The 27,009-nt window shown below is 36.3% G+C and overlaps 2 protein-coding genes across 7 annotated transcripts in view; both read right to left on the minus strand.

Moving 5' to 3' along the window:
- Window positions 1-507: 507 nt before the first annotated feature.
- On the minus strand, window positions 508-13,080 carry cnnm3 (cyclin and CBS domain divalent metal cation transport mediator 3). 3 transcript variants are annotated; one of them, XM_084399823.1, is made up of 10 exons: window positions 11,145-13,080; window positions 9,319-9,462; window positions 9,074-9,232; window positions 7,548-7,717; window positions 5,999-6,095; window positions 4,856-4,986; window positions 3,540-3,666; window positions 3,192-3,256; window positions 2,923-2,941; window positions 783-883 (listed from the first exon to the last, which is right to left on the minus strand). In XM_084399823.1, exons 1-8 carry the CDS (start codon window positions 12,526-12,528, stop codon window positions 3,207-3,209), a joined length of 2,262 nt encoding a protein of 753 aa, XP_084255949.1. In that variant the 5' UTR covers window positions 12,529-13,080; the 3' UTR covers window positions 783-883; window positions 2,923-2,941; window positions 3,192-3,206. The 3 variants fall into 3 exon arrangements, 2 of the variants coding, with proteins under 2 accessions (XP_084255948.1, XP_084255949.1); XR_014626256.1 differs by having other exon boundaries at window positions 508-883; window positions 2,923-3,256; XM_084399822.1 differs by lacking the exons at window positions 2,923-2,941; window positions 3,192-3,256 and having other exon boundaries at window positions 508-883.
- A 2,787-nt stretch (window positions 13,081-15,867) lies between these two features.
- Window positions 15,868-27,009, minus strand: part of LOC311284653 (metal transporter CNNM4) — a 23,738-nt gene continuing 12,596 nt past the window's right edge. The window contains exons 5-8 of one of the 4 annotated variants that reach the window (XM_084399819.1): window positions 25,866-25,962; window positions 23,633-23,722; window positions 19,147-19,322; window positions 16,134-17,297 (exon numbers count right to left, since the gene is read on the minus strand). In XM_084399819.1, coding sequence (XP_084255945.1) covers window positions 16,869-17,297; window positions 19,147-19,322; window positions 23,633-23,722; window positions 25,866-25,962 — 792 coding nt within the window. In that variant the 3' untranslated portion in view covers window positions 16,134-16,868. Of the gene's footprint in view, window positions 17,298-19,146; window positions 19,365-23,632; window positions 23,723-25,865; window positions 25,963-27,009 lie in introns of all 4 variants that reach the window. The other 3 variants (XM_084399818.1, XM_084399821.1, XM_084399820.1) reach the window with 3 other exon arrangements.

Raw genomic sequence — 27,009 nt, forward strand, 5'->3', positions numbered from 1 at the left:
ATCATGATTAATCTTTCCCCCTAAGGTATGAAATCATATTCACGTTCAGATTTGATGACATTATGCCATGGTTTCTTGGTTATTCCAGTTCAAATATGCATGAAGAATGATATTTGATAGTGTCAATGAAGTAGTCACAAAATTATTTAAACTTAAAAAAATTAAGTTGTTGTGCTGTGCTGTCTTTAAGTTTAGTCAACTTGAAATATGTATTAGAGATACATTGGATATTTGGGTTAAATCTGGGAAAATGACTCTAATTTTACATTGTGATAGCTAACGGCAACAATCTTCAGAGCTGTAGCCACTATGAAATGCCATTGTATGGTGAGAGAGCTGCGAAAATATGTTGTTCATTGAAAACACAAGCTCATGTGTTTGGAACGAGGGTGAGAAAATGAGTATTTTCTGTCGCTCTGAACTCATTTTGGCACATTAGGGCTTGACAATATGGAGACGTTGGATTCAGGGCTGTAATACTGCTATGATATGACAGGAATAGTAAGATCTTGGCACAACACCATTTAATTTAGTAGTACATATGCACACATATACATCTTAAGAAAATAAGTGAACTCAAACGGAGCGTACAGAGGAAGTGACATCAGAGGCGACGGCTGAATAAGCAGAAGAGCGAGAACAGATCCCATCCGATCAGAAAGACACGTCTCGCACGGCGTTTTGTTTTCCTCAACAGCCCCTCCATCTGGCTCAATCGCTGCATTCCAGGAGTAAAAGATTCAATATGAGACGGCAACAAACAAATTAGTTGTCATAATAAAATCCTTGTGAGTTCTCGAGGAAGGTTAGATAGAAGGTCAAAACGCTCCTCTCTGGCTGTGAAGCTCCTCGTCTGTGCTGGATTCCTGGCTCTTGCTCACACCTGCAGATGCCAGGAAACCAGAACGAAAAAAAAACATCCGTCAAAAACACGCGTTCATCTCTCATGTTCTGACATCATTCACTGGAGCGTGTCCAAAATGACCAAAACACTGTGGTTGAGATTTCAAAAGTGTTTGCAAACTGTAGTTGCATTGAGAAACAATTTCCATTTAATTTGAAGTCCAGTGAATGATTGCAACTTTGAGACATCTGTCATATATGTGTAGCTTATTTATTATCGGAAGACAACATTACAGAGATGCAATGAGAATTCCTGTGAAAGAAAAAAGTTTGCCTTGATAATGATTATTACATTATGATATTATTCATAGCCAATTTTTCCCATTACTCTTTATAACAGAATTTTCTAACCTGACAAAGAGAGTATTGGTGACCACAAAAACATATTTCATACCCGAAATTGAAATAAATGTTAATTTGATCTATTTACCTGTTATTTTATACATAATAAAAATATATATTTTGCAGAAGAATTAAGAAAATGAGGCCATTTAGTTTTTTGTGTGTAATTTTTCACATAATTTTTATGACAATTTAGCCCTTGTGAAATTATATTAAGTGTAAAATTACTTTATTACACTAATGAGAATCTAATGAGAATAGAAAACAACTCAAAAGTAAATAATTCATATTCTCATTAGATTCTCATTACTGTAATAAAGTAAATTTTACATTACTTAATGTTGCTGCTTTTAAGTGAGTACTAATACTAATATGATGTTTACATATTTTACAATTTCAATATGTATATCAGTTTTTTTTTATTATTATAGTAATTAGAATGGCAAGATAATGTGCATAAGCTGTAACTGTTGTAACTTTATTTACACTAATATATATATATTTTTTTTTTCTTGATTTTGGAGTGAAGTATGGTCACATATTCCTTTACATGTTTTGTGAGATTCACCCATTTACTATTTGAATTGTAAATAGGTAAGTAAGTACATAAATAAATACTGTTAATATAGGCTTCCAATACAGACCCTTTCCAAAAAATTAGAATATCATGGAAAAGTTTATTTATTTCCATAATTCCATTCAAAACGTTAAACTTCCATAGATTATAGATTCAGGGCCCACAACTTAAACGATTTCAAGTATTTAGTTGTTTATTTGTACATAATTTGGGCTTCCAGCTCATAAAACCCACGAAAACAGGATTTCAAAAAATTAGAATATTACATGAAATCACACAGTAATTACACAGTGATACCATGGTCACTGAACCAGGTTTGGGTTCTTTTGGCAGTGTGGGCAGGTGCAAATCCTGCTGGAAAATGAAGGAAGCCATGAAGTGCTCTGAAAATGTCCTGGTAGACGGCTGCGTTGACTCTGGATTTAATAAAGCACAGTGGACCAAAGTCCTCTTTTCTGATGAGAGCAAATTTTGCATCTCATTTGGACACCAAGGTCCCAGAGTCTGGAGGAAGAATGGAGAGGCACACAATCCAAGATGCTTGAAGTCCAGTGTGAAGTTTCCACAGTCTGTGTTGGTCATCGGCTGGTGTTGGTCCACTGTGCTGTCCACTCAACGCAGCCGTCTACCAGGACATTTCCAGAGCACTTCATGCTTCCTTCAGCAGACAAGCTTTATGGAGATGCTGACTTCATTTTCCAGCAGGATTTGCACCTTCCCACACTGCCAAAATAACCCAAACCTGGTTCAATGACCATGGTATCACTGTGTAATTACTGTGTGATTTCATGTAATATTCTAATTTTTTGAAATCCTGTTTTCGTGGGTTTTATGAGCTGGAAGCCCAAATTATGTACAAATAAATACTTGAAATTGTTTAAGTTGTGGGCCCTGAATCTATAATCTATGGAAGTTAAACGTTTTGAATGGAATTATGGAAATAAAATTTTTTTTTGGAAAGGGTCTGTATATGCCTACTGTATTAAAAGGGGAATTGTACAAAGCATCTTTGGCTAAAGTTTATTTATTAATTGGCTCAAAAACAGCTGTAATTAGTTACCAGTTTGCTAGAGTAAAGGGAACTTCATAAGAAGACTTACCTGGACATTTATATCCTGTCTGAGAGTTTAATGTGGAGGTGCCAACAGACAGCATTAATATAGAAGAGGGTTATTAGGGGAAAAGTTAGGGGAAAAAAAGACTGACTTAAGCTCATATCAGTGATGCGTTCAAATGTAACCGCTATCCGTATCATTTGGCATGCACTGATGTATCATACCAACCACCTGGTGGCGCTCTGCGATGCCTCGAGTGCTGATGGGATACACGTTTTGAAACTTAAGGTATCATGCTTATCACTTGCATTTACCTCATGCAAAGTACACTAACAGTAGTTGTCAATAGCGTCAAAGAATGAATAGTGGAGCTGAAAGTCTAATGGAGACAAAAAGAAAGAAGGGAAGGAGAAAATGAAGGGAAGGAGAGAAAAAGACAGAGAAAGAGAACACAGTCTTAGTTCGGCAGAAGAGAGGGATGTAGACTGAAGCCTCTTGTTTAACACAGTTTTATAGAGATTCCCGGCTGACTTGTTCTTGCATGTTTAGACGCCACAACATTCCAACGCTAGCCAATTACAGCGCAAGATACAAAGCACAGAGAGTCACACAATGTTGTGGTGTGTTTCGTGCATGTGTGCTGCTGTGTTCATGCCACGCACCTTGAGTAGTGTTTTTCTCGTTCAGGAGTTTGGTTTGACTGTTGGGCAGGATCTTAATTTCAGGGGGGTCGGGGCTCTGGGCGACCCGGGACGCCATCAAGGCGTTGAGGTACTGCAGACGGGTCACCTGTGGGACACGGGACGGATTTCACAGCAGGAAAACAAAGGTCACACAAGAACATTAGCCATGTGCGACAAAAGTCAAATAATCTTCCTAAAAAATTCTTCAATAACAAGTTCCAAAGTAAAAACCGCACTTCACAACATTACAAACTTTGATTTGAAGCAAAAAATGTCTGAGAAAACAATGCAACACTGCGCACGTCAAATCTTTCATGAGGGAAATGAACTACAATTACATACATCAAATAAAAAAATAAAACAGTACAATATAAAACTGTTGACTTATATTCCAAGGTTATATGTATAATAATAATATTTCATGTGTATTGCAAAATATTCAAATAGTTAAGCAAATTATCTGAGGTTGTAAGCGAGACTCAATTATGTCATTTGCACACATCAGAGCTAATGGTAGGTCCGTCTCGAAAAACTTTTATCTATAAAAAACCTATTCTAATTGCTATTTTATATTGTATTTTAAAATATAATTTTAAATGTTAAAATATCAACAAAAATAGTAATTAAATTACCAATGTTTGAGCATTTAAATATATTTAAAAATATTTTTAAATTGTTAAAATTATAATAATTAAAATAACTAGTTAATATAATATATAATCTTATATTAAAATATTAAATATTCAATTTTAAATGTTAAAATAACTATCAACAACAATAGTAATTAAATTAGCAATGTATGAGTATTTAAAAAATAAATTAAAAATAAATTTAAATTTAATTTAATTAAAAATAGAAATATTTGACATAATATTTAATTATATTAATATATTATATATATTTAACATTTCATTTTAAATGTTAAAATAACAACATCAACAACAATTGTAATTACATTATTAATGTTTGAGTATTTAATCATATAATCTTTTATTTATTTATTATATTTTACCAGAAAATAAAAAAATCTATTTCTATATTGAGAAAAATAGAAAAACACATCAGCTGAAATTGAAGTGTGACAAAGATGGAGCAAGAAACATTTTTACTTAAAAAAAATGCATTGAGGAATCATGCTCAATTAGACTTGGAACATGTATTATGAAAGTAAATAGGGTAAATTTTGATTAATAATCAATGCTCAGTGATCAAATACGTACTAATGTCTACTTATTGCAAAAAAACAAACAAAAAAAGTAAGCACAAAAGAAGTCAGCGGAAAGTTGTGCGCTCACCTTGATGAACTGCAGGTCTGTGAGGGCTCGCACTGTGTAGTCGGGACAGTAGCTGGACGGGCTGGTGGCTTCTCCCAGCTCAAAGGGGTCTCTGGGGGACTGATGCTGTGTGGACACCGGAGACTGGTGGACTGAACACACCGACAGTCTTTACGGTCAATATATCACGACATGGACTGCTGACATTAATGGTAGTGCAATAACACTGTGGACCTAATCAGGCGTTACGCAATAAAACAACAGGTGATAAATCTTATCGCTTACTCTGATGTTTATCTGGGTTTGTGTCTTAACCAACAGCTACTGCTAAAACTGATCTATGTAACTGTTTTACATTTGTGACCCTGGACCACAAAACCAGTCACATGGGTACATTTTTTGACACTGAGATTTATACATCATCTGAAAGCTGAAGAAATAAGCTTTCCATTGATGTATGTTAGGATAGGACAATATTTGGCTGAAAATCTGGAATCTGAGGGTGCAAAAAAACCTAAACATTGAGAAAATCACCTTTAAAGTTGTCCATTTATGTTCGCGATTCAAAAATAAATGTTTTATATATTTACGGTAGAAAATTTACAAAATATCTTCATGGAACATGATCTTTACTTAATATCCTAATGATTTTTGGCATAAAAGAAAAATCCCATGCAATGTGTTGTTGGCTATTGCCACAAATATACCCGTGCGACTGGCTTTGTGATCCAGGGTCACATTTTTGCTGTTATGTTGATAGCCCCGCCCACAGTAAAATCTCATTGGTTTAAAATTCCAATCCACTGACCTGTATATTAATCAACAAATATGTTCTAATTGGATGCAAACTTGCCACTTGGTGCAGCACGTTACTCTCAGCGAGGACAGAACAACGCTGAAAGTTTGTGGCGTGACTGGTTAGGTGAAACATCAACATTTAAACAATAGTCCCATATGGCTGTTTTGCTTCCAAAACACAAAAGGCTTGCAGAATCAGCCGTTTTTTGTTTTGTTGCCCTCCAGCTTACAGAATGTCTTTGACTATCATGAATTTTGAAGCCAGCATTCATGAGTCAGCGTTCTTTGTTTTTGTTAACAGCATTATAAATAGAAGATCAGAATGATGGATTTGGAGATGATCTGGGATTATCATAAATCCCGTACCTGAGGAGGGAGCTGTGAGCGCTGAGACGCCGTAGTAAGTGAACGCGCCGTTTTCAAACTTTAATCCCTCTTTCCCGATCTCCACCTCCACACGGCCCTACACACACACAAACACACACACAAATATATATCACACACATATCTTGCCAAAAAAAAGACAAACTTTTATCTTATAATTCAAAATATTCATTTCAATTAATATAAATAAGCTATTTAATATTTTGTTATACAAATTATGATATATTATTTACATTTTACGTTTGCATGACCTATGTTTTATTTTAGGCTGAAATATGGCCAAACTCTCCCTTGTATTGTATTGATCAAGAATGCGAAATTATAATAAGAAATTGAGCTCTTCTAAAGCTACTACTACTAATAACACATTCCAACAGATTATTAATAATAAATAATTAATGTATCAATGTTTAAATATTTATTTAAGGCAAAATGCAATACATTAAATATAATTTAAATAGTTAAATAACAACAATTATAGTAATTATTATTTAATTTTTGTATTATTTTTATGATTCATTATTATTACATATTAATTATTAATATTAGGGCCCATTTACACCAAGAACTATAACTATATTAGTGTTCACGCAGCAGATGATATCGTTCTGTTTATTCTAAGCGTGCTGTAATTTTGTCGTCTGTCTCTTTAAATGCTCGAGCTCTTTAAAGCAGGATGGATTCTGATTGGCTGTCAATGTTTTTAATCGTTCATCAGCAGGAAAATATCTTTCTGAAAGTGATTCCAACAGTATAATTTCTCTGTCATCATCACTATAGTTGTGTTGTGGACTATTTTTTTTACACACATGTATATATTTTTAGAACTAGCCTATATCCTTATTGTTATCACTATAATTATCCTTGGTGTGAACGGGCGTTTATTATTAAATTAGCAAATGTTAAATGATCAAATATTGAAATTTCAAATGTTGTTTTAAATAATAATATTTTAATAATAAAAAATACTACGACTACTACTAATATCATATTTAGATCTTGCATATTTATTAACAATATTATTTACACCAGTGCTTATAAAGTGCCTTACATACACTACGATCAAGAATGTGAATTTATGATAAGAAATTTTATTTAAAAAACACCATTAACACATTCTGACAGGTTAATACTAACACATAATTTAAATATTTACTTATTTGCAAATTATTTTCAATATAACTATAATTTTCTAAATAATAATAATAACAACAGAAATTATTATCAACGTTAAACATTGACGAAGGCAGACAGCCGAAACGTTTGCACTGTTTTTATCTCCAGCTTAAACCTAATAAACATATTTTTTAGAGTGCAGACATTTTTGCATTTTCATCTACTGATATATATGTCTTAGCAAAATATAATTTTAAATGTTAATATTTTGATAATAAAAACACTACTACTACTAATACTAATAATATCATATTTAAATATCCCTAACCCTATTTATGAACATTACCAGCTTATAAAGTGCCTAACTGATGTCCATAAGCATGTGTGTGTGTCCTGTGATGTGTGTGTCTCGCACCTGCAGCAGCAGAATGAAGTAATCCACAGGGTGGTTCCGCGTGTACAGGTAGTGATCAGGACTGAGCCGGTTCCCGGGGTCAAACTTCACTTCTTGGTTGACGCTGGGGTGCCGCAGCAGATGAAATAAGACTCTCTCTGACACGCGCTGAGGGCTGAAATGTTCCACCTCTGAAACACACAGAGAAGTGCAGTGTTTACTGGCGGATGAAATCACCTCCATTAACCGGCACATAACAAGCACAAATCGTCCCGCCACTGATCCGAGAGACTGGGAATGTCCTTTAAAGTTGAGCATTTCCTTCTTGTCAGGCTAACAGGCCGGTAAGATATGTTTTTGAAAGGCTTGCATCAAATACAGTACATTAAAAATTACAATTTAGTTTTCTATTTGAATATATTTGAACGTGCGATTTATTCCTGTGACGCAAAGCTGAATTTTCAGCATCATTACTTCAGTCTTCAGTGTCACATGATCCTTCAGAAGTCATCCTAATATGCTGCTCATGAAACATTTCTGATTACTATCAATAAAAACAGTTGTGCTGCTTAATATTTTTTAGAAACTGTGATACATTTTTCAGGATTTTTTGTAAAATTATAGATGTCTTTATTGAAACTTTTGATCAATTAAATGCATCCTTGGTGAATAAAAAGTACCATTTTGACATTTTGAACAGTAGTGTATATTGTATATAAACATAACAGTAGATAAAGAGAGTGATTTAAAGGTGATTCAGCTCTAACATCGGACGACCCACGCTTGAAGATCTGACCACACATCAGTAGAATTATATAAATATAAATATATAAAGTTGCTCTGACAGTGTTAAAGGGACAGTGTCATCATTTACTCAGCCTCAATTGTTCCAAACCTGTACGAGTTTCTTTCTTATAGATATTTTGAAGAATGTCGGTAACCAAACAGTTGTTGGACCCCATTGACTTCCTTAGTATTTTTATTTTCTCCATCCTATGAAAATCAATGAGGCTCAACAACTGTTTGGTTTATGACATTCTTCAAAATATCTTCTTTTGTGTTCAATAGGAGAAAGAAACTCATACAGGTTTGGAACAACTTGAGGATGAATAAATGATGACAGAATTATCATTTTTGGACGAACTATCCCTTTAATTAACGATAGTGTGATTTTTTGTTTTTTGAGATTATGATTATTATTAAAGCATTTTTAGAATAGCTATCTTTTATCTGTTATACGCTTTATAAAATAAATACATTTTTGTTATTTTATATTTTCCCCTTGAGAAGAATAAACCATTTGAGGCTGAGTACTAATGATTTTACCATCCAAAAGCACTGAAGGGTTCCCTTTTTGTGTTATTCGTGAATAAGTATTAGTATATAAGATAAGGACTGTAAAAGTAATCTTACACAGATCAAACAAAGAGCAATTTCTAGTTATTTTATAGCGGAGACTTCAAAAATTCCCAGATTTTCCCAAGGCCCGTGGGAACCCTGACACCTTAATGATAATAAACAGGTTCTTCATATTGAAGCAGGCAGACCTCGGGATAGGAAGCGGTGGGTGGCCAGCAACAGTTGAGGAGAGGTGCGGATCTTCGGTTCGCCCTCTGGAGGTTTAAAGATGGAGAACTCGTCATGAACGCCGCGCGGCTCCAGGGGAATCTCCAACGGGGCCATCGGACGCTTCACCTTCATGTCCACTGTGGAATGAGACCAAACACATTATAATTCAGATCAAATGATGCAACAGGTCTCACCTCAGAAAACACAGCATGCATCTACTCACTGTAACCATCAGACTCGTCCAGGATCTCAGATTTGATGATCTCCTCAATAACGTCCTCCAGCGTGACCAGCCCCAGAACCTCGTAGAACGGATCTCCTTCGCCCTCGTTATTCACCTTCTGAACGATGGCCAGGTGTGAGTTTCCTGTGAGGACAGACAGAGAACATTTGCTTTAGAGGAGGCAGCTTTGCAATGACTTTGTTTTACTCTTTAAGTTTCTAAAATTGCATTGTTTTGGTGATACAGGGCTTGAATTTCAGCGTGGGATTGAGCATAACTTTACTAATTCCCGCAGATTTCGTGCTCTCACCCAAAGTGCGTTCACATAAAGCCACCTCTCAGAACTAAAATGAGTTCTTTCTCGCTGCTTATTGCACTTAAACAATCAAATACACACAAAATAATGTAAAAATGCCGGTCTTGGTGAGTATTAATGTAAACGCAGTCAGTCATGTTTTAAGTGAACGTAAAGAAAACGCACGTGTAACAGTATGATGGATCTGTGAGTCAGGTCTTAAAGTGACAGCAGCCTAATATTCCTGCTGCTAAATGATGAGATAATATTAAAAATATCTATATGGCAGTTTTTCTCCATGGTATTGGTTAAAATTGTGGCCAGTGAAAATGCTGAGTGACTAATAACTTTGGAAAACCACTAGCCATAGTGGCGTTAATGTTAAGCATACAACAAATATGAATTGTCAAAAAATATTTGAAAAAATAAAAATAAATGCAGTGATCTGAATCAAGTATTAAAGAAAGATGTGTAATAAACACTGATATTATAAACACTGTTTTAGATGTATTATGAAAAATAATAATAAGATGCAAAATAAAATATTTAATAAAAGTTTTGTGAAAATAAAAGCCTGAATATTTATATGCAATCAATATCGGCCTAATAATGCTTGCAGATAATTGTTAAAATATTGGTTGCACACCCATACACCTAGTTTTAAGGCATCCGATTATGATTATCAAGTTATCAAGACACTACTAACCCATTATGGCAGATTAATAACAATAATAAAAACATACACATTTAAATATATTATTTAATATATTATTATACACTGACCGGCCAAAAAAAGTTGCAATAGGCAAATGTGTCAATGATATTTCAGTGATTATTATGTTTCTAGCATGTTATATGTTTGGCAACAGTTCTTCTAACCCGAATTGATGGAGTGTGTAGCTTTTCATTTCTTAAACAACCATGTAGGAAAAATGTATGCACCTCTTGATGGTAGTAGCATCACAATATTTATTTCCATCAAGAGGTGCATTAATCTTCGGTCAAGATCTTGTATTGACAATGCAGTCTTCTGTAAAGTCTCCTCCAGCACATCCCAAAGACTTTCAATGAATTTAAGCTCTGGACTCAGAGGAGAAGATTCATGTGTGAAAATGATTCTTCATGATCCTCACAACCATTCTTTCACAATCTGAGCCTGATAAATCTTGACATTGTCATCCTGGAATATGGCCATGATGTGTCTTCTTTCCTACATGGTTGTTTAAGAAATGAAAAGCTACACACTCCATCAATATAGCGTTAGAAGAACTGTTGCCAAACATATAACATCCTAGAAACATAATAATCACTGAAATAATGATCCAGTCAGACACATTTGCCTATTTAAATCCAAACAGCGACTTTTTTTGGCCGGGCAGTGTATAATAATAAGTATTAATACTTGATTAAATAAAATGTTTGATGAAAATAAAACCCCAAATATTATATGCATTCAATATGGGCCTAAGTCAAATAAAGGTCGAACACCGATACATGTAGTTTGAAGGCATCTGCTTGGGATTTGACATGCCTTTTTTGAATTCTTCCAGCATTGCATCCAGCTTGGTGTCATTAAAAACATAATGCAGAGGATGATTGTAGAACTTCGTGATGGTGGTCATGGGAGTGCGGTCCTCTGGATCAACCAACGCCAAGTCTTTCACGTACAGGATCTCGATGATATTGGACCTCTCCTCTTCGTACACAGGGACGCGAGTGTATCCGCTCTGCATGATCTCAGACATGGTGCTGAAGTCCAGAACGGCCGTGGAAGGCAGCATGAAGCAATCTTTCAGAGGGGTCAAGATATCCTCCACGGTTTTGGTCCTGAGAGCGCCCTTACTGAACTCCACCTTGACAAACTCATTATACGGATCGTTCACACTAGTCCGAATCATTTCCATGGTTTTCTCGCGGATGCCGCAGGTGCTCACGTCCCGGTGGAGGATCAAGTCCAGCAGGAGTCCGAGAGGACAGGAAAGTGGACACGTCAGGATGAGACAGATCTGGGCCAGCCATATCAAACCCGGTGCCATCTGGAACCCATAGCCCGAACACACAATATGAGGGACCAACTCAGCCAGGAGGAATATGAGGAAGCCGCTAGTGAACACGGCGGGGAGGATGGACCCATAGAGGCGGTACAACAGAACACCGAGCACAGAGTGACCCAATGCACAAATGAACAGGAGCGAGCACACCAAAACGTTTCCTCTCCTCCGGATGGGCTTGAGGCGCTTGGCCGCCCGCTTCTCATCCTCTGAACCACAGCTGTGCAGAACATACAGCTCCAGTGGGTCCAGCCACAGCAAACTCAGATTCAAGCATCTGACCACACAGCAAATCAAAACCAGAAGTACAAGCACCAAAACCGAACCCCATAACGGAATGAAATCAGATGGTACACCCGGGTCCTTAATGAGAAACTTGTCCGACCCGAATGACCCCCACGTCTGGCCCTTTAAGACGCAGATGTGATGGAAAACAGGCTCTGCATCTTTATTCGTCGTCTCGGATGCTGCAGGCTTGGTATAGACTTCTATAAGCCTGCTGTTTTCCTCCTGTGTCTCAACCAAACGGTGCACCTTGAACGCAGCGGAACCGCGACTGTTCTCCGACGCGCACGGGTCAACCGAACCGTCTTCAAGCGCGGCGAACTCGACCCACGGCCAGGTCTCATTGGACAGGTAGGACCCAAACAACCTGAGCGTGAAATTGGTCCCGTGTGGAGCTACGATGACCCGTTTGCGCAGGTACACCAGCTCGCTGGCGTCCTCCAGGCGCAGCCCGAAAACCTGCACTTCTTGAGGGCTGCAGGCTCCGAACCCGCACAGGAACGATATGATCAACGGGAGACGCAGCTCCGCCAAGCTGACCACCATATTGGAACAGGACAGCCTGGCTTTATGAATCATGTGACGCTGCTGATGTTGTTGCTGCTACCCTCCTACTTTTTCTCTTGTTTTCATATAAAACGGTGAGGGAAACTGGCTAGGTCCGGCCGCCATGTTGGCTCGGAGATTCTTAAGAAACAGGCACAGACGTGGCCCCGAACTCTGGAGCCACAATGAACACAGTTTCTTTTTCGAACGGACGCTACGTCGTGTCACTGATGGACCAATGACAGAACGGGAAGTTCGCGCTTGACCAATCGGAGAACGGGCTGGCATGGGAAACCACGCCTACAACGGCACTGAAGAGCGTCAGCCTGTGAGATTAGCATCCTCTCAAGGCTCTTTGAAAAAATAAATAAACGCCTTTATCTGGTTGTGCAGTCGAAAACAGAGAGGGTTTATTTAAACATTTACAGGTTTTAAACGATTCTAGCATTGAGTAGCAAAGAAAGAGTTTATAAGTTAAAAACCGACCGCAATGTTTTTGCCACTGGAATAAATAAATGCACTGCACAGACAGACTGAGCAAAAGAGGTGTTTATTAGAGAAATATCTCTTAGATTTACATCATCAGAATTCAAACAGAAATACAAAATACTATATACACATTGCTTTAAATACGATTGTGTTCTTGGGAGGTACAGTACATTTGCGTTTTGCATTTCCCTTTAAAGAGGAGCAACTTGAGGATAGGAAAAAGCCTGGGGAAAATCATTATTATTATTTTTTTTTTTTTAATACCTCATTCTTTTTCATTATTTCACTTGTGTAATGGAAGACAAGAGTGTTCTCACACTTTAGTGAACCCAAAACAAAGTGTGCTTAGTATGCAATACAACACCCTGAACTGTTTGAAAGGTCAATATAGGTCATGACCCCGAAAAGTAAATAAATGCAGAGTTGAAAATGCAACCATGCATCCTGAAAACTCACATTTGTAATCTTTAACCTTCACCGTGGTCTAATGATCAGACAAGGGGAACCTGCACAGCATCTCTACCGTATACAGTTCCTCAGCAGAAACTACGGAGAACGGCACTGTTCCAGTTTAAAACTAGATTAAAGTCGCATCTCTTCAGCCAGGCATTCATATAATATTTTTAATCTTACAGTCCAAATTACAATCCGGCCTCTAGTTAATAAACGCCAGAGGAGAACTGGCCCCCGACTGAGCCTGGGTTCTCCCAAGGTTTTTTTTTCTCCATTGGGTCACCTGATGGAGTTTTAGGACACTATTAGGTCACTTGATGGAGTTTTTCGGTTCCTTGCCACTGTTGCCTTTGGCTTGCTCAGTTGGGGATATTCTGGATATCTAATTTGATTTTATCAATAAATTCCACTAGAAACAAACCTTGTTGTATTATTTTAATTTAATACTGTGAAGCTGCTTTGATACAATCTGTATTGTGAAAAGCGCTATACAAATATACTTGACTTGACTTGACTTGACTAGAACATTAAAAGCAGATTACGGAGCTGGGATGGAAATCCCAGCAGCACGCTCAAAGGAATTTCATTAGTTTCAAGCAGCAACAGCATCCCCACCCCCACAAAACAGAGGAACATGAGAATTAAACAGACAAATCAAAGTGCAAAAGGCTTTGGCCAATGTGTTCACTCACAAATTTAATTCCATGTGTTGCAACTTTGGTTATGATACAACATCTTACGGCGCAGTACAAAGCTCGCAATGCCCATGTTTTGGTTTCAGTTGAAGTATATACTAGTCAAATATCATATACAAGAATGTCAGTTGAGGTAAAATTAGTGCTGTCAAATCGATTAATCGCGATTAATCGCATCTAACATAAAAGTTTTTGTATATATGTGTATATGTATATATATATATGTGTGTGTGTGTGTGTGTGTGTGTACAGTATCAGTCAAGTTTGGAAACATATATAAACAAAAACTTTTATGTTAGATGAGATTAATCGCGATTAATCGATTTGACTGCACTAGGTAAAATGCAACTTATTTCTTCTCTCAAGTGTGTAATTGTACATTAAACATTGTAAAAAAGAAACAAAGAACTATTTATTGCTTTAGATTTAAATCTCTTGTAAAGGCAACAAAACATGTATAAATAATATTATTATAATATGAATAATCATCATACACAAGTTAATTTCATACTCTTCAATGAGTAAAACAATTATAACAACAATCCAACGCTATTCTTCAGAGTAATTCGTTCTAATACTTTTTACTCAGTAACTCACTGGGATATTCATACTATTTATGAAATAAAAGAACACTTTAACGCTGAAACCTTTATGCATGCACTGCATAGCGTACTTACAGCATGCCATGAATACACCAGAATAAGGTTTTTAAATAGTTTCTAATGTCAGCTCAGCATGAGAGGAACCACAATGGAAAAATCACTGTGTGATCTCTGAAACGTGATCTCAGGACAGAACTGGCTTTATGGTCACTGCAAGAAGATCTAGAAAATCTTAATATAGTGCAAGGAAAGAGGCTTTAGTTTGTTAACTGCTCACTTTGAACTCTAGAGGCTTATAACAAACCAAACCGTACTGGCGACTTCAGGAAGAGATACTGAAGATCCAATAGTGTACAAACAAGTATGAGAATGAATGTATGGTTTCACTTCAGTTCACAGTGAATTCTGTTTAAGCATCTCTGTATCCGAGGACAGGAATGTTGGTGGAAACAGCATTTGAGTTGTTTAATGGACAGTAGCCTTTGAGATAAAGAAGTTCACACCAAGAACGATAACTATATTAGTTACCAGCAGACGATATCGTTCTGTTTATTCTAAGCGCGCGCTGCAGTTTTGTCGTCTGTCACTTTAAATGCGCGCGCTCTTTAAAGCAGGATGGATTCTGATTGGCTGTCAGTGTTTTTAATCGTTCATCAGCGGGAAAATCGTTCTGAAAGTGATTCCAACGATATTGTTTTTCTGTGCCGTGTGGACTATGTGGATATTCTTTTATATTTAGGATGATTTTTAGAACTATCTTTTTCGTTATACATTATCGTTATAGTTATTGTTCTTGGTGGGCCTTAAATCTCACAAAATTTCAGATCATATTTCACCCCAAAATGAAAATTAATAAAGACCATGAAGATTTTTTGCATTCTGATATTTCTTAGTAATTTCATTACTGTGAAGTGAAGAAAATAAAATATTTCTACATTATGAGTGCATTAGCTGTACTGACTTAATAAAAATAAAAAAAATTAAAATGAACAATTGTAGTACAGAAATACGACTCTAACGAGAATCATTGAGAATGAGAACTACAAAACCTCTAGAAAAAGTACTCTAATGAGAATTTGTCAAGAAAATCATTATAACTGTCATGAAAATAACGCATAACATCATGCAAAAAATCTTAATGGTATATATAGGCTTTATTTCTTCGAATAAATGTTGTTGTGAAATATAACTCTTGTGAGATTCATCCAGGGGACGAATTACAATTAGGTAAAAAAAAAAAAAAAAAAGATTATACAAAATACTGATGAAATATACATACATAATTTAGACAAAAAAAATAAATACATTAATCTTTAAATAAACTATTTTATCATAATTAGAATTTCATAATCACAGGTCTGGGTTTTTCAGTGGTAAAAGCTCAATGGTTTTTTTTTTTGCCATAAATGTCACCACGTGGGGTTCTCCAAACCACATCTGTGTCAGCAAATTTCATATCTTCAAACTATATTTACAAAGTTTTCCTTCACGTTTGTCACGTAGAGCTACAATTTCATCACGGCTACATCACGTAGCCACTCGTAACGCTGGCAAATAACCAAATAAACTAGACCAGTCTCTCTGAAAGGTTAGTTGTACACAAACAAGTCCGATAATAGCTTATGAGACTCAAAGTGCTCTTATGCTCATAATCTCAGAAAACTACAGCACACAAATGTATGCTGCTGGGTCAGAGACATCATAAGAAGTGCATATCGTACAATAACTTTGTTATATACTGATGAAATATTGTATAATGCCTATAAATGGGCATATTTGTAGCATTAACATAATTTACAGAAAACATTAAGATAGTGTCTACGTGATTACATGTCTACATGATTAGCATGCAACACAGGTCATAAGTCACCATAACTTGTCATAAAGACTTCAACGTCGGACCGAACCCGCAGCCCCTAAAATCACAGTGAGATCACGTCCAACATTGAAGACGATGCACCTTTTTTTTTTGGAGTTCTATAACACACCTTTGGCCCCTCGAAATGAGAGATCAGGCCATAGATGTAGTGTAGTTTCTAGCAGGTTTTGAGAAAGACATCGTCAAGTGTAAATGTGCTTGTGCGATCGCATTCGTTCAACTCTGGAGCTCCGCAAGGGCCCCAGATTAGTGTCGTCAAATGGTGCTCTCGGTGTGCGCGTGCGTGAACATGTGCACGTGATGCGCGTGAGGGTTGGGGAAAGGCGTCGGGCTGCTGTTGCCGTGGGGATGAGGGGCGGGGCTGCTGTTGCCATGGGGATGGGGGGCGGGGCTGGAGTTGGAGTTGACGTTGGTGTTCAGGTGCGACTGGTTTTGAGGGTGGCCGTGGCTCGGCTGGCGTTTGGACAGGCTGTTCTTGTCGTTGAGCAGCGAGGTGGTCTCATCCGGCCCGTTCTCTCTGGGAGCCGTGGGCGCTGTGGTGTGGTTCACGCTGACGGCAGGGGTAGGGGTAGGAGGAGGCGGGAGAGGGCCGGTATCCAGACGCGTATGGCTGCTTTCAGGGGACTGAGGAGTGCTGTCCAGCTTTGAAGCCAGGAGGCCGTTTTGGTACTGAGAACGAGTGATCTGAAAAAGACAATAAAAAAACGGATCAAAAAGGTATCCGTACTTTTATTCAGCAAGGTTGCATGACATTGATCATAAATGACAATAAAGACATTTATAATGTTACAAAAGATTCTGTTTCAAATAATTTTAATAAACTTTCATCTAAGGTCCTGAAAAAAAATGTATCATGGTTTCCACAAAAATATCAAGCAGCACAACTGTATTCAACAGTCATAATAATAATTGCACAATAATTTTGTATGCCTCACATGGTCACGGATACAAGCATGTGCGAGATTTGAATAGTTTTCTGTGATTGACGCAATGTGATGAAGTAGATTTCATTATAATCAGTGAGGTCACCCAAACTGCAAATCAAGCTTCAAAAGTTCACAGATAATATATAAAGATTTATATATTTATATATATTTATATAAAAATATATATAAATATATAAATCTTTATATATTATCTGTGAACTTTTGAAGCTTGATATAGCTATAGATTTATATATATATATATATAAAGATTTATATATTTATATATGAATATATATATATGTACACATATATGCTGCGAAATTGAATACTTCCCTACTATATAGCATACAAAAACGTGGCTGATGTAGTACGTTCGCATTTCATACATACTACACACATGCATACTATCTAGAACATACTTTTTTAACGGTCACTAATTCAAATGTTGAACGCAATTTTGGACACACCGATAGTATTTTTATGTTGTGTCGCTGGTCAGTAAGGATAGACATGCTGATGACCACTCAGACAACTTCGATGATATTGGAAAATGACCTTAGTATTTGGACTATGTAATAGCCATAAAGGGACATGATGAAGAGAAAAAAAATATGAGATGGGAGGAAAAATGACGTGTCAATGCATTTGTGGTCTCTCGCAGATGTTTTGCGTTCCCCTGAGAAACTTTGAGTTCACAGGCTACAAAGTTTCTAAGGAGGAGCGCAAAGGTTTTGCAAGCGAACGCAAAGGTTTTGCAAGCGAACGGAAAAGCATCGAAATACATTTTCTTCATCACCACATCCCTTTGATGCACTGCAATACACTGAATATCTGCTGAAAAAAATCTGAGACTGGACAGGCTGGTCAAAATATTTGAATATAAATAAATATATATATTTTAAATATTAAAGAAATTAAAATAATTATATGTATGTATATATACACATTCACGCACATATATATACACACATATATTATATATATATATATACATACATACATACACATACATATATATATATATATATATATAAAGTGTGTGTGTGTGTGTGTGTATATATATATAGTACATTTAAATCGTATTTATATATTAATAATATTAATAATATTATAGTTTTTACTGTATTTTTCAAAAATGAATGCAGCATAAGAGACATCTTTTGAAAAACATTTAAAAATATTACCGATCCCCAACCTTTAATCGGTAGTGTCTGATGTACACACTCATTGCTAAAATGTTCCAACAAATATGTGCTAATGCCAAAATCTAGAGAGCAGGGGTGCGTTTCTCGAAAGCATCGTTGGCCAACTATGGTCGCAAGTTCCGTCGTTACCAATAGAGTTCAATGGACATTGCGATGAACTTGCGACCATAGTTGGCCAACGATGCTTTCGGGAAACGCACCCCAGGGTGACTGATATAATGCAGATAAGCATATCTCTTACCATTTGCCATTAGACACACAAAAACAGCTCAAATTAAAGATCTACCAGCATAAATAGTTGATACAACCCATGTCTTCTGAAGTCATACACAGGAGCATGACTTCAAATTTCAGGAGCAGACCGGCTCACAAGCCACAAGAACATTTATGGACATGACATACCTTCACAAACTGTACGTCAGTGATGGCCCGCACATTAAAATCAGGGACGTACTGTGCCACGGGGCTGTGATTGAGCTGACTGCTACTGCCGCCGATGGACAGAGAATCCACTCTCTCCGCGCAGCTCAGAGACGCAGAGCGGTTCAAACCGCTTACGTGAGATGGCGAGCGAAACTCTGGAATGCACATGAAATCCATCAGTTCATGTCGTGGCACGTCTGCTTACACACACATACACACACACAGACACAGATGAAACAGTTTCAGTGAAAATACACACTAATACAAATGTGGCACAACAACAGTGAGATAATGTCATCGATGAGAGGGAAAAGCACAACAACTGACAAGGAGAAACAAAGAAACTCATATGACATTTGAAATGAATGGAAAGACTATTGCAAATGATTGGATGGTCGTTTCAGGCTTCGAAAGCGTGCACTTGTGTATGAGCAGGATTAGTTCAGTTATATTGGAGAACAATAGATTTTACTATACTACACGGAAGTATTATATTAGTATGTGATTATAAAGAGAAGAGGATGTATATAACCTGGATGACCTATACTGTCAAAAGAAAACCATGTGTGATGAGCACTAGATGTTCTGACTGTAATAATATTAACACTCTAGCGCCATCTAGAGGTGTTATGAACTACCTTCAGCTTGGTTTGACAGGTTTTACTGCGACAAATAATTACATGAATGCTGAATGATGCGGATAAAAGCACACAAACATTTCACTTCATCCCATTGACTCAGAAGCGCATGGGTACTAATAAAAGCATGGGAGATCTTTCTCTGTGTTAACAGGGTTAATAACTATGGCAAGCCATTTTGACTTTTATTCATTCGCAGGATATGAATTCTTGATAATCAACAATTCTATTTTCAGTAGTTAAAATGCTAATTCTTGATATCAGGCATAAGATTTCAACTAGTAAAAACTTTAATTCTTGATATCTGTAAATGTATTTTCACTAGTTAAATGTCACCATAGGCTGCCATTCAAATTCAGTTGTTGATATCAATAATTGATTTCTTAATAGTTGAAATTCCAATTTCACATATCAGAAATACAATTCTTATTAGTAAAAATCATTATTTTTGATATCAATAACTATATGGTTACTAGTGCAAATGTCTTTTCTTGAAATCAACAATTGAATTGCTACTAAAAGTTATTTTTATATCAATAATTTGATTGTCACTATAGCGACAATGTTAATTTTTGATATCATGAACGTGATTGTTACTAGTAAGAATGCCATTTTAGATATCTGAAATTACTCTGCTAATTATTGATATCAGAAACACATCAAATACCAGAAATAACAATGTAGTAGCATGTTGAAATACATTTACAGATATCAAGAAGTAACATTTCAACTAGTGACAATTAAGTTATTGATATCAGGAATTTATATTTTTACTATAGTAACCACGTAATTATTGATTTTACAAGTAAGAATTGTACATCTGACCTGATATGTGAAATTACAATATTAAAATAAAATAAAATACAATTACAGACGTCAAGAATTCTTGATATTGAACAATTATGAAATTTAGTTAGTGGAAATGTAATTCCTGATATAAAAAATGACCAGTTACTAGTAGAAATCGAATTCCTGATATCTAGAATTTGCATTTTAACTAGTGAAAATGTAATTGTTGATATCAATTCATAGGCTACTGAATTGAATAAAAGTCAAAACTGCTTGCCATAGTTAACATTCGTTGAAGCGCTAGGCTATATTGTTTACTCTGTGAGCGACGCGACGTGATAAACTACAACTCTCCTGTTATAATCAATGAAATCACCCACACTGCAAAACATGCAAAGTTTGTAGATAATAATAGAATCGTTCTAGTATCTCCGTATCGTGTCGCTCACGTGCTCTCGGTGTAGTTGTTAGGTCAATAACTGTAACCTGACTGTAACCAAAGAGAACGAGATTAAAATTCATGACGGAACCAATCATCACAGCGATATCAGAGAATTGATGATATCGGAAAATTGCCTTAGTATTCGACTATACATTGCACTCCAGCCAGAAGCGTCTGAGAACGTACAGGTTGGTCAAAGTATCTTAATATTTTTATTCAGAAAATAACTAACACGCTACTAGATGGGCAAACACCACTTTACGTAATTAATATTCATAATAACCCAAACCACGCCTTAACGGTCAGTTCCTGAGGAGAACGGACGTAAACAATGGAAGAAAAACAAATTAGCCCATCACCAAATTATCTTAGTGTTTAATAATATATTAATTCGTATTTTATTATGTTTTCATTTTAGTTTTAGTTAAAGATTTTTTTGTATTTGTTGTGCGTTTGACGTTTTTTAAATGTCTATTTAGTTTTTATTATTTTAGAACTTTTACTTAAATGTTTAATTTATTTCAATTAACAGTTTAAGTTTTAGCTAATGGTAGCAAGACTGCACTGCACTTACGTACACTTAGTATGATTGATCCTGTACACTACATATAGTAGTATAATTTACTGTATAAAGTATATCTTATCCAAACAACGACGTTTCCGGTTTATCATGACGTCATGAACCAATCTTCAATGATCATGTCAGAAGCAGAGCACGTGTGCTGGTATATTCTGATACTAAGGCAGGACTTCTTTTGTATTTTCAGGGTGGTGTTCAAATGCATGAGGTCAGGTGTGATGGACAGGAAGTGATGTGGGCAGCGGGGTGAGTGTGTTAGTGGTTAGAAAAGAAGAGCTCTCCAAAGATTGAACTCATGAGGTCAGTGCCAGAACCAACTATCCAGCAAGCTTCCATTTTACTAACAGTCATTTACATCTACGTACAGTGTATATGTCTTATGCCATGTTGCGCATGTAAGTTAATGCTGCTTACAGTAGTTATGTTGCTAAGCAAATAAATCAAAACTAGGGCTGCGTCTGAAATCGCATTCTCTCTTAAGTAGGCCTCTCTATAGTATGAATATGTATTACATAAATTCAGCATGTTTTCACACTTTTATAGTGATCGTCACATCCTGTTTGTAACTTGAAAGGACTAAAAAGTAAAAGTGGTTCATACACTATTATGTCAGTTCTTTTGAATGCTAATGATAAATTCGTGTGAGGAAAAATGTAAAAAATGTTTTTTTGATTTGAATTCAAAATTATTTATTCAAATTCTCTGCTGTAGCTCACAAATCTCAATTATGCTTGCACACATTCAAGCCTTCCACCTCAAGACTTGTTGCGCAAAGTGTGAAGTCAATGGCGTCAAACGTTTTGTTCTTGCTTGTCTTGTGGCTAATTGCGTAATTTTTTAATGTCTTGAATGAATGCAAGCACAAACTTGATTTGAAAATATAGTGAATGTTTCATAATTTTTATATATATATATATATATATATATATATATATATATATATATATATATATGTATATATATGTATGTATATATATATATATATATATATATATATATATATATATATACAGTGCTATGCATAAGTTTAGACACCCATGCTAAAGTTGACTAAAAAGAGGAATAAAAAATCATCTTTTGGAAACTAAACTTAATGTCTTAATTAAAAAAATTAGGAAAAATCCAACCTTTAAGGACACCAATTTTCTTTGTGAATGAATAATGCATCGTAAATAAATAAATGTTCTTCCTTAAGACACCCCTATGTTAAATTCCCATAGAGGCAGGCAGATTTTTATTTTTAAAGGCCAGTTACTTCATGGATCCAGGATACTATGCATCCTGATAAAGTTCCCTTGGCCTTTGGAATTAAAATAGCCCCACATCATCACATAGCCTTCACCATACCTAGAGATTGGCATGGTTTTATTTCAGTTAGCCTAATAGCTAGTTTGATTTGCATTGAGAGATGATCTTATGGAAAGTACCCCATGCCAATCTCTAGGTATGGTGAAGGCTATGTGATGATGTGGGGCTATTTTAATTCCAAAGGCCAAGGGAACTTTATCAGGATGCATAGTATCCTAAAAAAAATATAAAATAAAAAAATACTTAAAAATAAAAATCTGCCTGCCTCTATGGGAATTTAACATAGGGGTGTCCAAACTTATGCACCCTGTATTTTAAGGAAGAACATTTATTTATTTACGATACATTATTCATTCACAAATAAAATTGGTGTCCTTAAAGGTTGGATTTTTCCAAATTATTTAATTAAGGCATTAAGGTCAATTTCCAAAAGATGATTTTTTTATTCCTCTTTTTAGTCAACTTTAGCATGGGTGTCTAAACTTATGCATAGCACTGTATCTTCTATCAATGCAGTACTGAAATAGCTGAATAGGCTTTTGGAACAGAGCTTTTAAAAATAAAATAAAATAGAAATTTGCTGGACACCGGTTCATGGCATGATAAAAGGTTATTTTATTTTATTTTAAACTAGTTCTTGTCCCGCACCACCCCCATGTTAGCTCCCCTTCATCGCTGAGTTAGCCCCCCACATGCAGGGGATTTTACCTGGGAAACGCGAGAACAGAGAAAACCTCTTAAGCGAAAGGCGGCGCGGACGAGGCGACACCACAGCAGGAGAGAGAGGGGGGGTGACAGCTGAGGTGGCGGGGGAGTCAGAGCAGAGGAGAGACAGAGAAGCTCTTTAAACACAGCACACATTAACATCCTGTGGACAGCTGCTGAAGGTAAAGATCCCTCATTATGATGCACTATGGGAACTTTATATTTTCCTTGAAGGGGTAATTTTATGCGACTAGTCTTGCTTTTCAAAGTTAAACATTTTCTGGGTGACATTAAAGGCATGTTTCACCTAAAACTCGTCGCTATCGTTCCAAACCTGCATGACTTCAGTGGAACTCAAATGTAGATATTTAGCAGAATGTCCAAGCTGTACAAGGAAAGGACTCCATGATTATAATATGTCATTTATTCCTGTGATCAAAGCTGAATTTTCAGCATCATTACTCCAGTCTTCAGTGTCACATGATCCCTCAGAAATCATTCTAATATGCTGATTTATTCTAAATATGCAATGTAGAAAAAATGGAAATGAACACTTTTATGCAGCAAGGACATTAAATGACAGTAAAGACCTTTATAAAGTTACAAAAGATTTCGATTTAAAATAAATGCTGTTCTTTTGAACTTTATATTCATCAAAGAATAATGATTTTTTTTTCTTACAATTTCCACAAAAAAATACTAAGCAGCAAAAACGGTTTTCAACATTGATAATAAAAATAACCATTATTAATAATAACAGAGTACATATAACAATTGATAATAGCAAATCAGCATATTAGAATGATTTCTGAAGGATCATGTGACACTGAAGACTGAAACAATGATGATGAAAATTCAGCTTTGCATCACCGGAATAAATACATCTTCAAATATATTAATATAGAAAATAGTTATTTCAAATTGTAATAATATATTTTACAATGTTATTTTTAATATATTTTTGATTAAATAAATGCAGCCTCAGTCAATGTATGGGACCACTTTCACAATATTTAATATATATATATATATATATATATATATATATATATTCGCAATATTTACAATATTTTTGTTTGAGTAACAGCTCGAAAATTAAGTCGTTATTTAATTATTATAAATGTAATTAAATTAGCCAACAGTGGGCTGAATTGCATCAAATTATTGCATGCAATGTTTTGGAAGCTAATTTTAAGTCTGTTCATCGCAAAAAAAAATTACCATCCAGTAGCGTTGTGCATGAGAAAATCAGCTTGGACATTCTGCTAAATATCTCCTTTTGGGTTTCAAGGCTTGAATAAAATACAGGCTTTGGAAGGACCAGAGGACAAGTAAAAATGCCAATGGATCAGTCACATGACCTTTGGTCTCTTATACAGTGTTTCTCAAAGCACATGCAGGCACACATTCAGACACATGCTAAGCACATAAATGTGACGTTTGGCACATGGATGGACTGCGGCACAGCTGGAGGTGAAGGAACAGAATCAGACAGCATCATTACACATAGTGACACTCGGCCAGCAGATGTCCCTGCGGTCAAATGTGTCCGTACAGTCCCCTACCGGCAGCGTCAGTGTTATTACGTAACGCCAGACTAAACTTACAATGACAGATCATGACAAAGTGCTTGTGTCTGCGCTGGGAGACTCTAAAAAAACACAACGCTGGCCACTGATCTATGGCTGGGGAGCAGCAAACATCAACAGACACATCATCTTTACCATAAATCAACCTGATTTACACATATAATTTCAGTCTGTTTCTTGCAATTATCGTAGTATTGCTGTATAATATGGCGCTTTTTGCATCCTTTATGAAACTTGAAAAGTTCAGTCCAGATTTATTGATATTCCATCCAAAAGATCATGGAACATCTTTAACTCGTCTCAGTTCTTGTTCTGTAATTCATTCGGGTTTGGGACAGCATAAGGGTGAGTAAATGATGACCGTTTTCATCTTTAAAGAGATTGTTCAGTCATACAATAATAATTCTGTCATCATTTAAATCACACTAGTCTAGAACATAAAGTAAGATAAGATAACTGAGTGTTTTTGTCCATAGGCTCCAACATTTTTCAAAATATCTTATTTTTTGTTGCGCAGAAGAAGAAAAAAGGAACATCATGAGGGCGAGTAAATTATGACAAAACTTTAATTTATGGATTGAGTAACCTTGTAAGTGGGAATATATCACACTCTTCGATTAGTGAATAAGTAATAAATAAATACTCACCCAGGCATGGTGTGTTCAGTGCCATGACTCCGTAATAAGAGAAAGGACCGGCCTCAAACTTCATATTCTCGTTTCCAGCCTCAACTTCCACTCGACCCTGAAGGACAGAGGTGGGTTTAATAGTTAAAGTGACTCTATTATGCTTTTGTTCAAATATTACCTTTTAAGCAATGTGTAATAAAGCTGTTTGTGAATGTAAAAGGTCTGCAAAGTTTTAAAGGTCAAAGTAAACAACAAATAAAGTTACGTTCTCCTAAAAGAAAGAATCGATTCTGAACTGCCGAAACGAGTCATCAGAAATTCCAGTCTCACTTTTTGTTACAAACCTACACAGCAATGTAACAAATTTGCATAATGCCAGCCTATGCTCTTCATTGGCTGCCCGCAAACAACGTCTTCTTTGCCCCGCCCTCGTGTTGTCGTCATGTAGAAAAGACGCTAATTTCTGCGATGTTAGACTTCCAAAGGATGAGGACTCATGCTGGAATTTAATTCAGCTATGGTAATGGGCTTTTCGTTTTGACACGCGCTGTAGGCGGTAAACCAATCACAACAGACTGGGCCGACCAATCAGAGCAGAGTAGACCAAACAACAGACTAGGCCGTCTGACCAATCAGAGCAGAGTAGACCAAACAACAGACTGGGCCGTCTGACCAATCAGAGCAGAGTAGGCCAAACAACAGACTGGGCCGTCTGACCAATCAGAGCAGAGTAGGCCAACCACAACAGACTGGGCCGACCAATCAGAGCTGAGTAAACCAAACAACAGACTGGGCCATCTGACCAATCAGAGCAGAGTAGGCCAACCACAACAGACTGGGCCGACCAATCAGAGCTGAGTAAACCAAACAACAGACTGGGCCTTCTGACCAATCAGAGCAGAGTAGGCCAACCACAACAGACTGGGCCGTCTGACCAATCAGAGCAGAATAGGCCAACCACAACAGACTAGGTCGTCTGACCAATCAGAGCAGAGTAGCTCTCGGAAAGGAGGGGTTTAGAGAAACCGAATCCTTTTTCAAACCATTTTCAGACTCTTTGAGAAATCAGGTGACGTGCATTGGATATCATGAGAAAAATGAAGTGTTTTTTGACCAGTTCAGTTAATTATGAAATGAGTTCAATTAAACTATAAAGCAGCTC

Source organism: Rutilus rutilus (assembly GCF_951802725.1).
Source record: "Rutilus rutilus genome assembly, chromosome: 25".
Lineage (NCBI taxonomy): Eukaryota > Metazoa > Chordata > Actinopteri > Cypriniformes > Leuciscidae > Rutilus > Rutilus rutilus.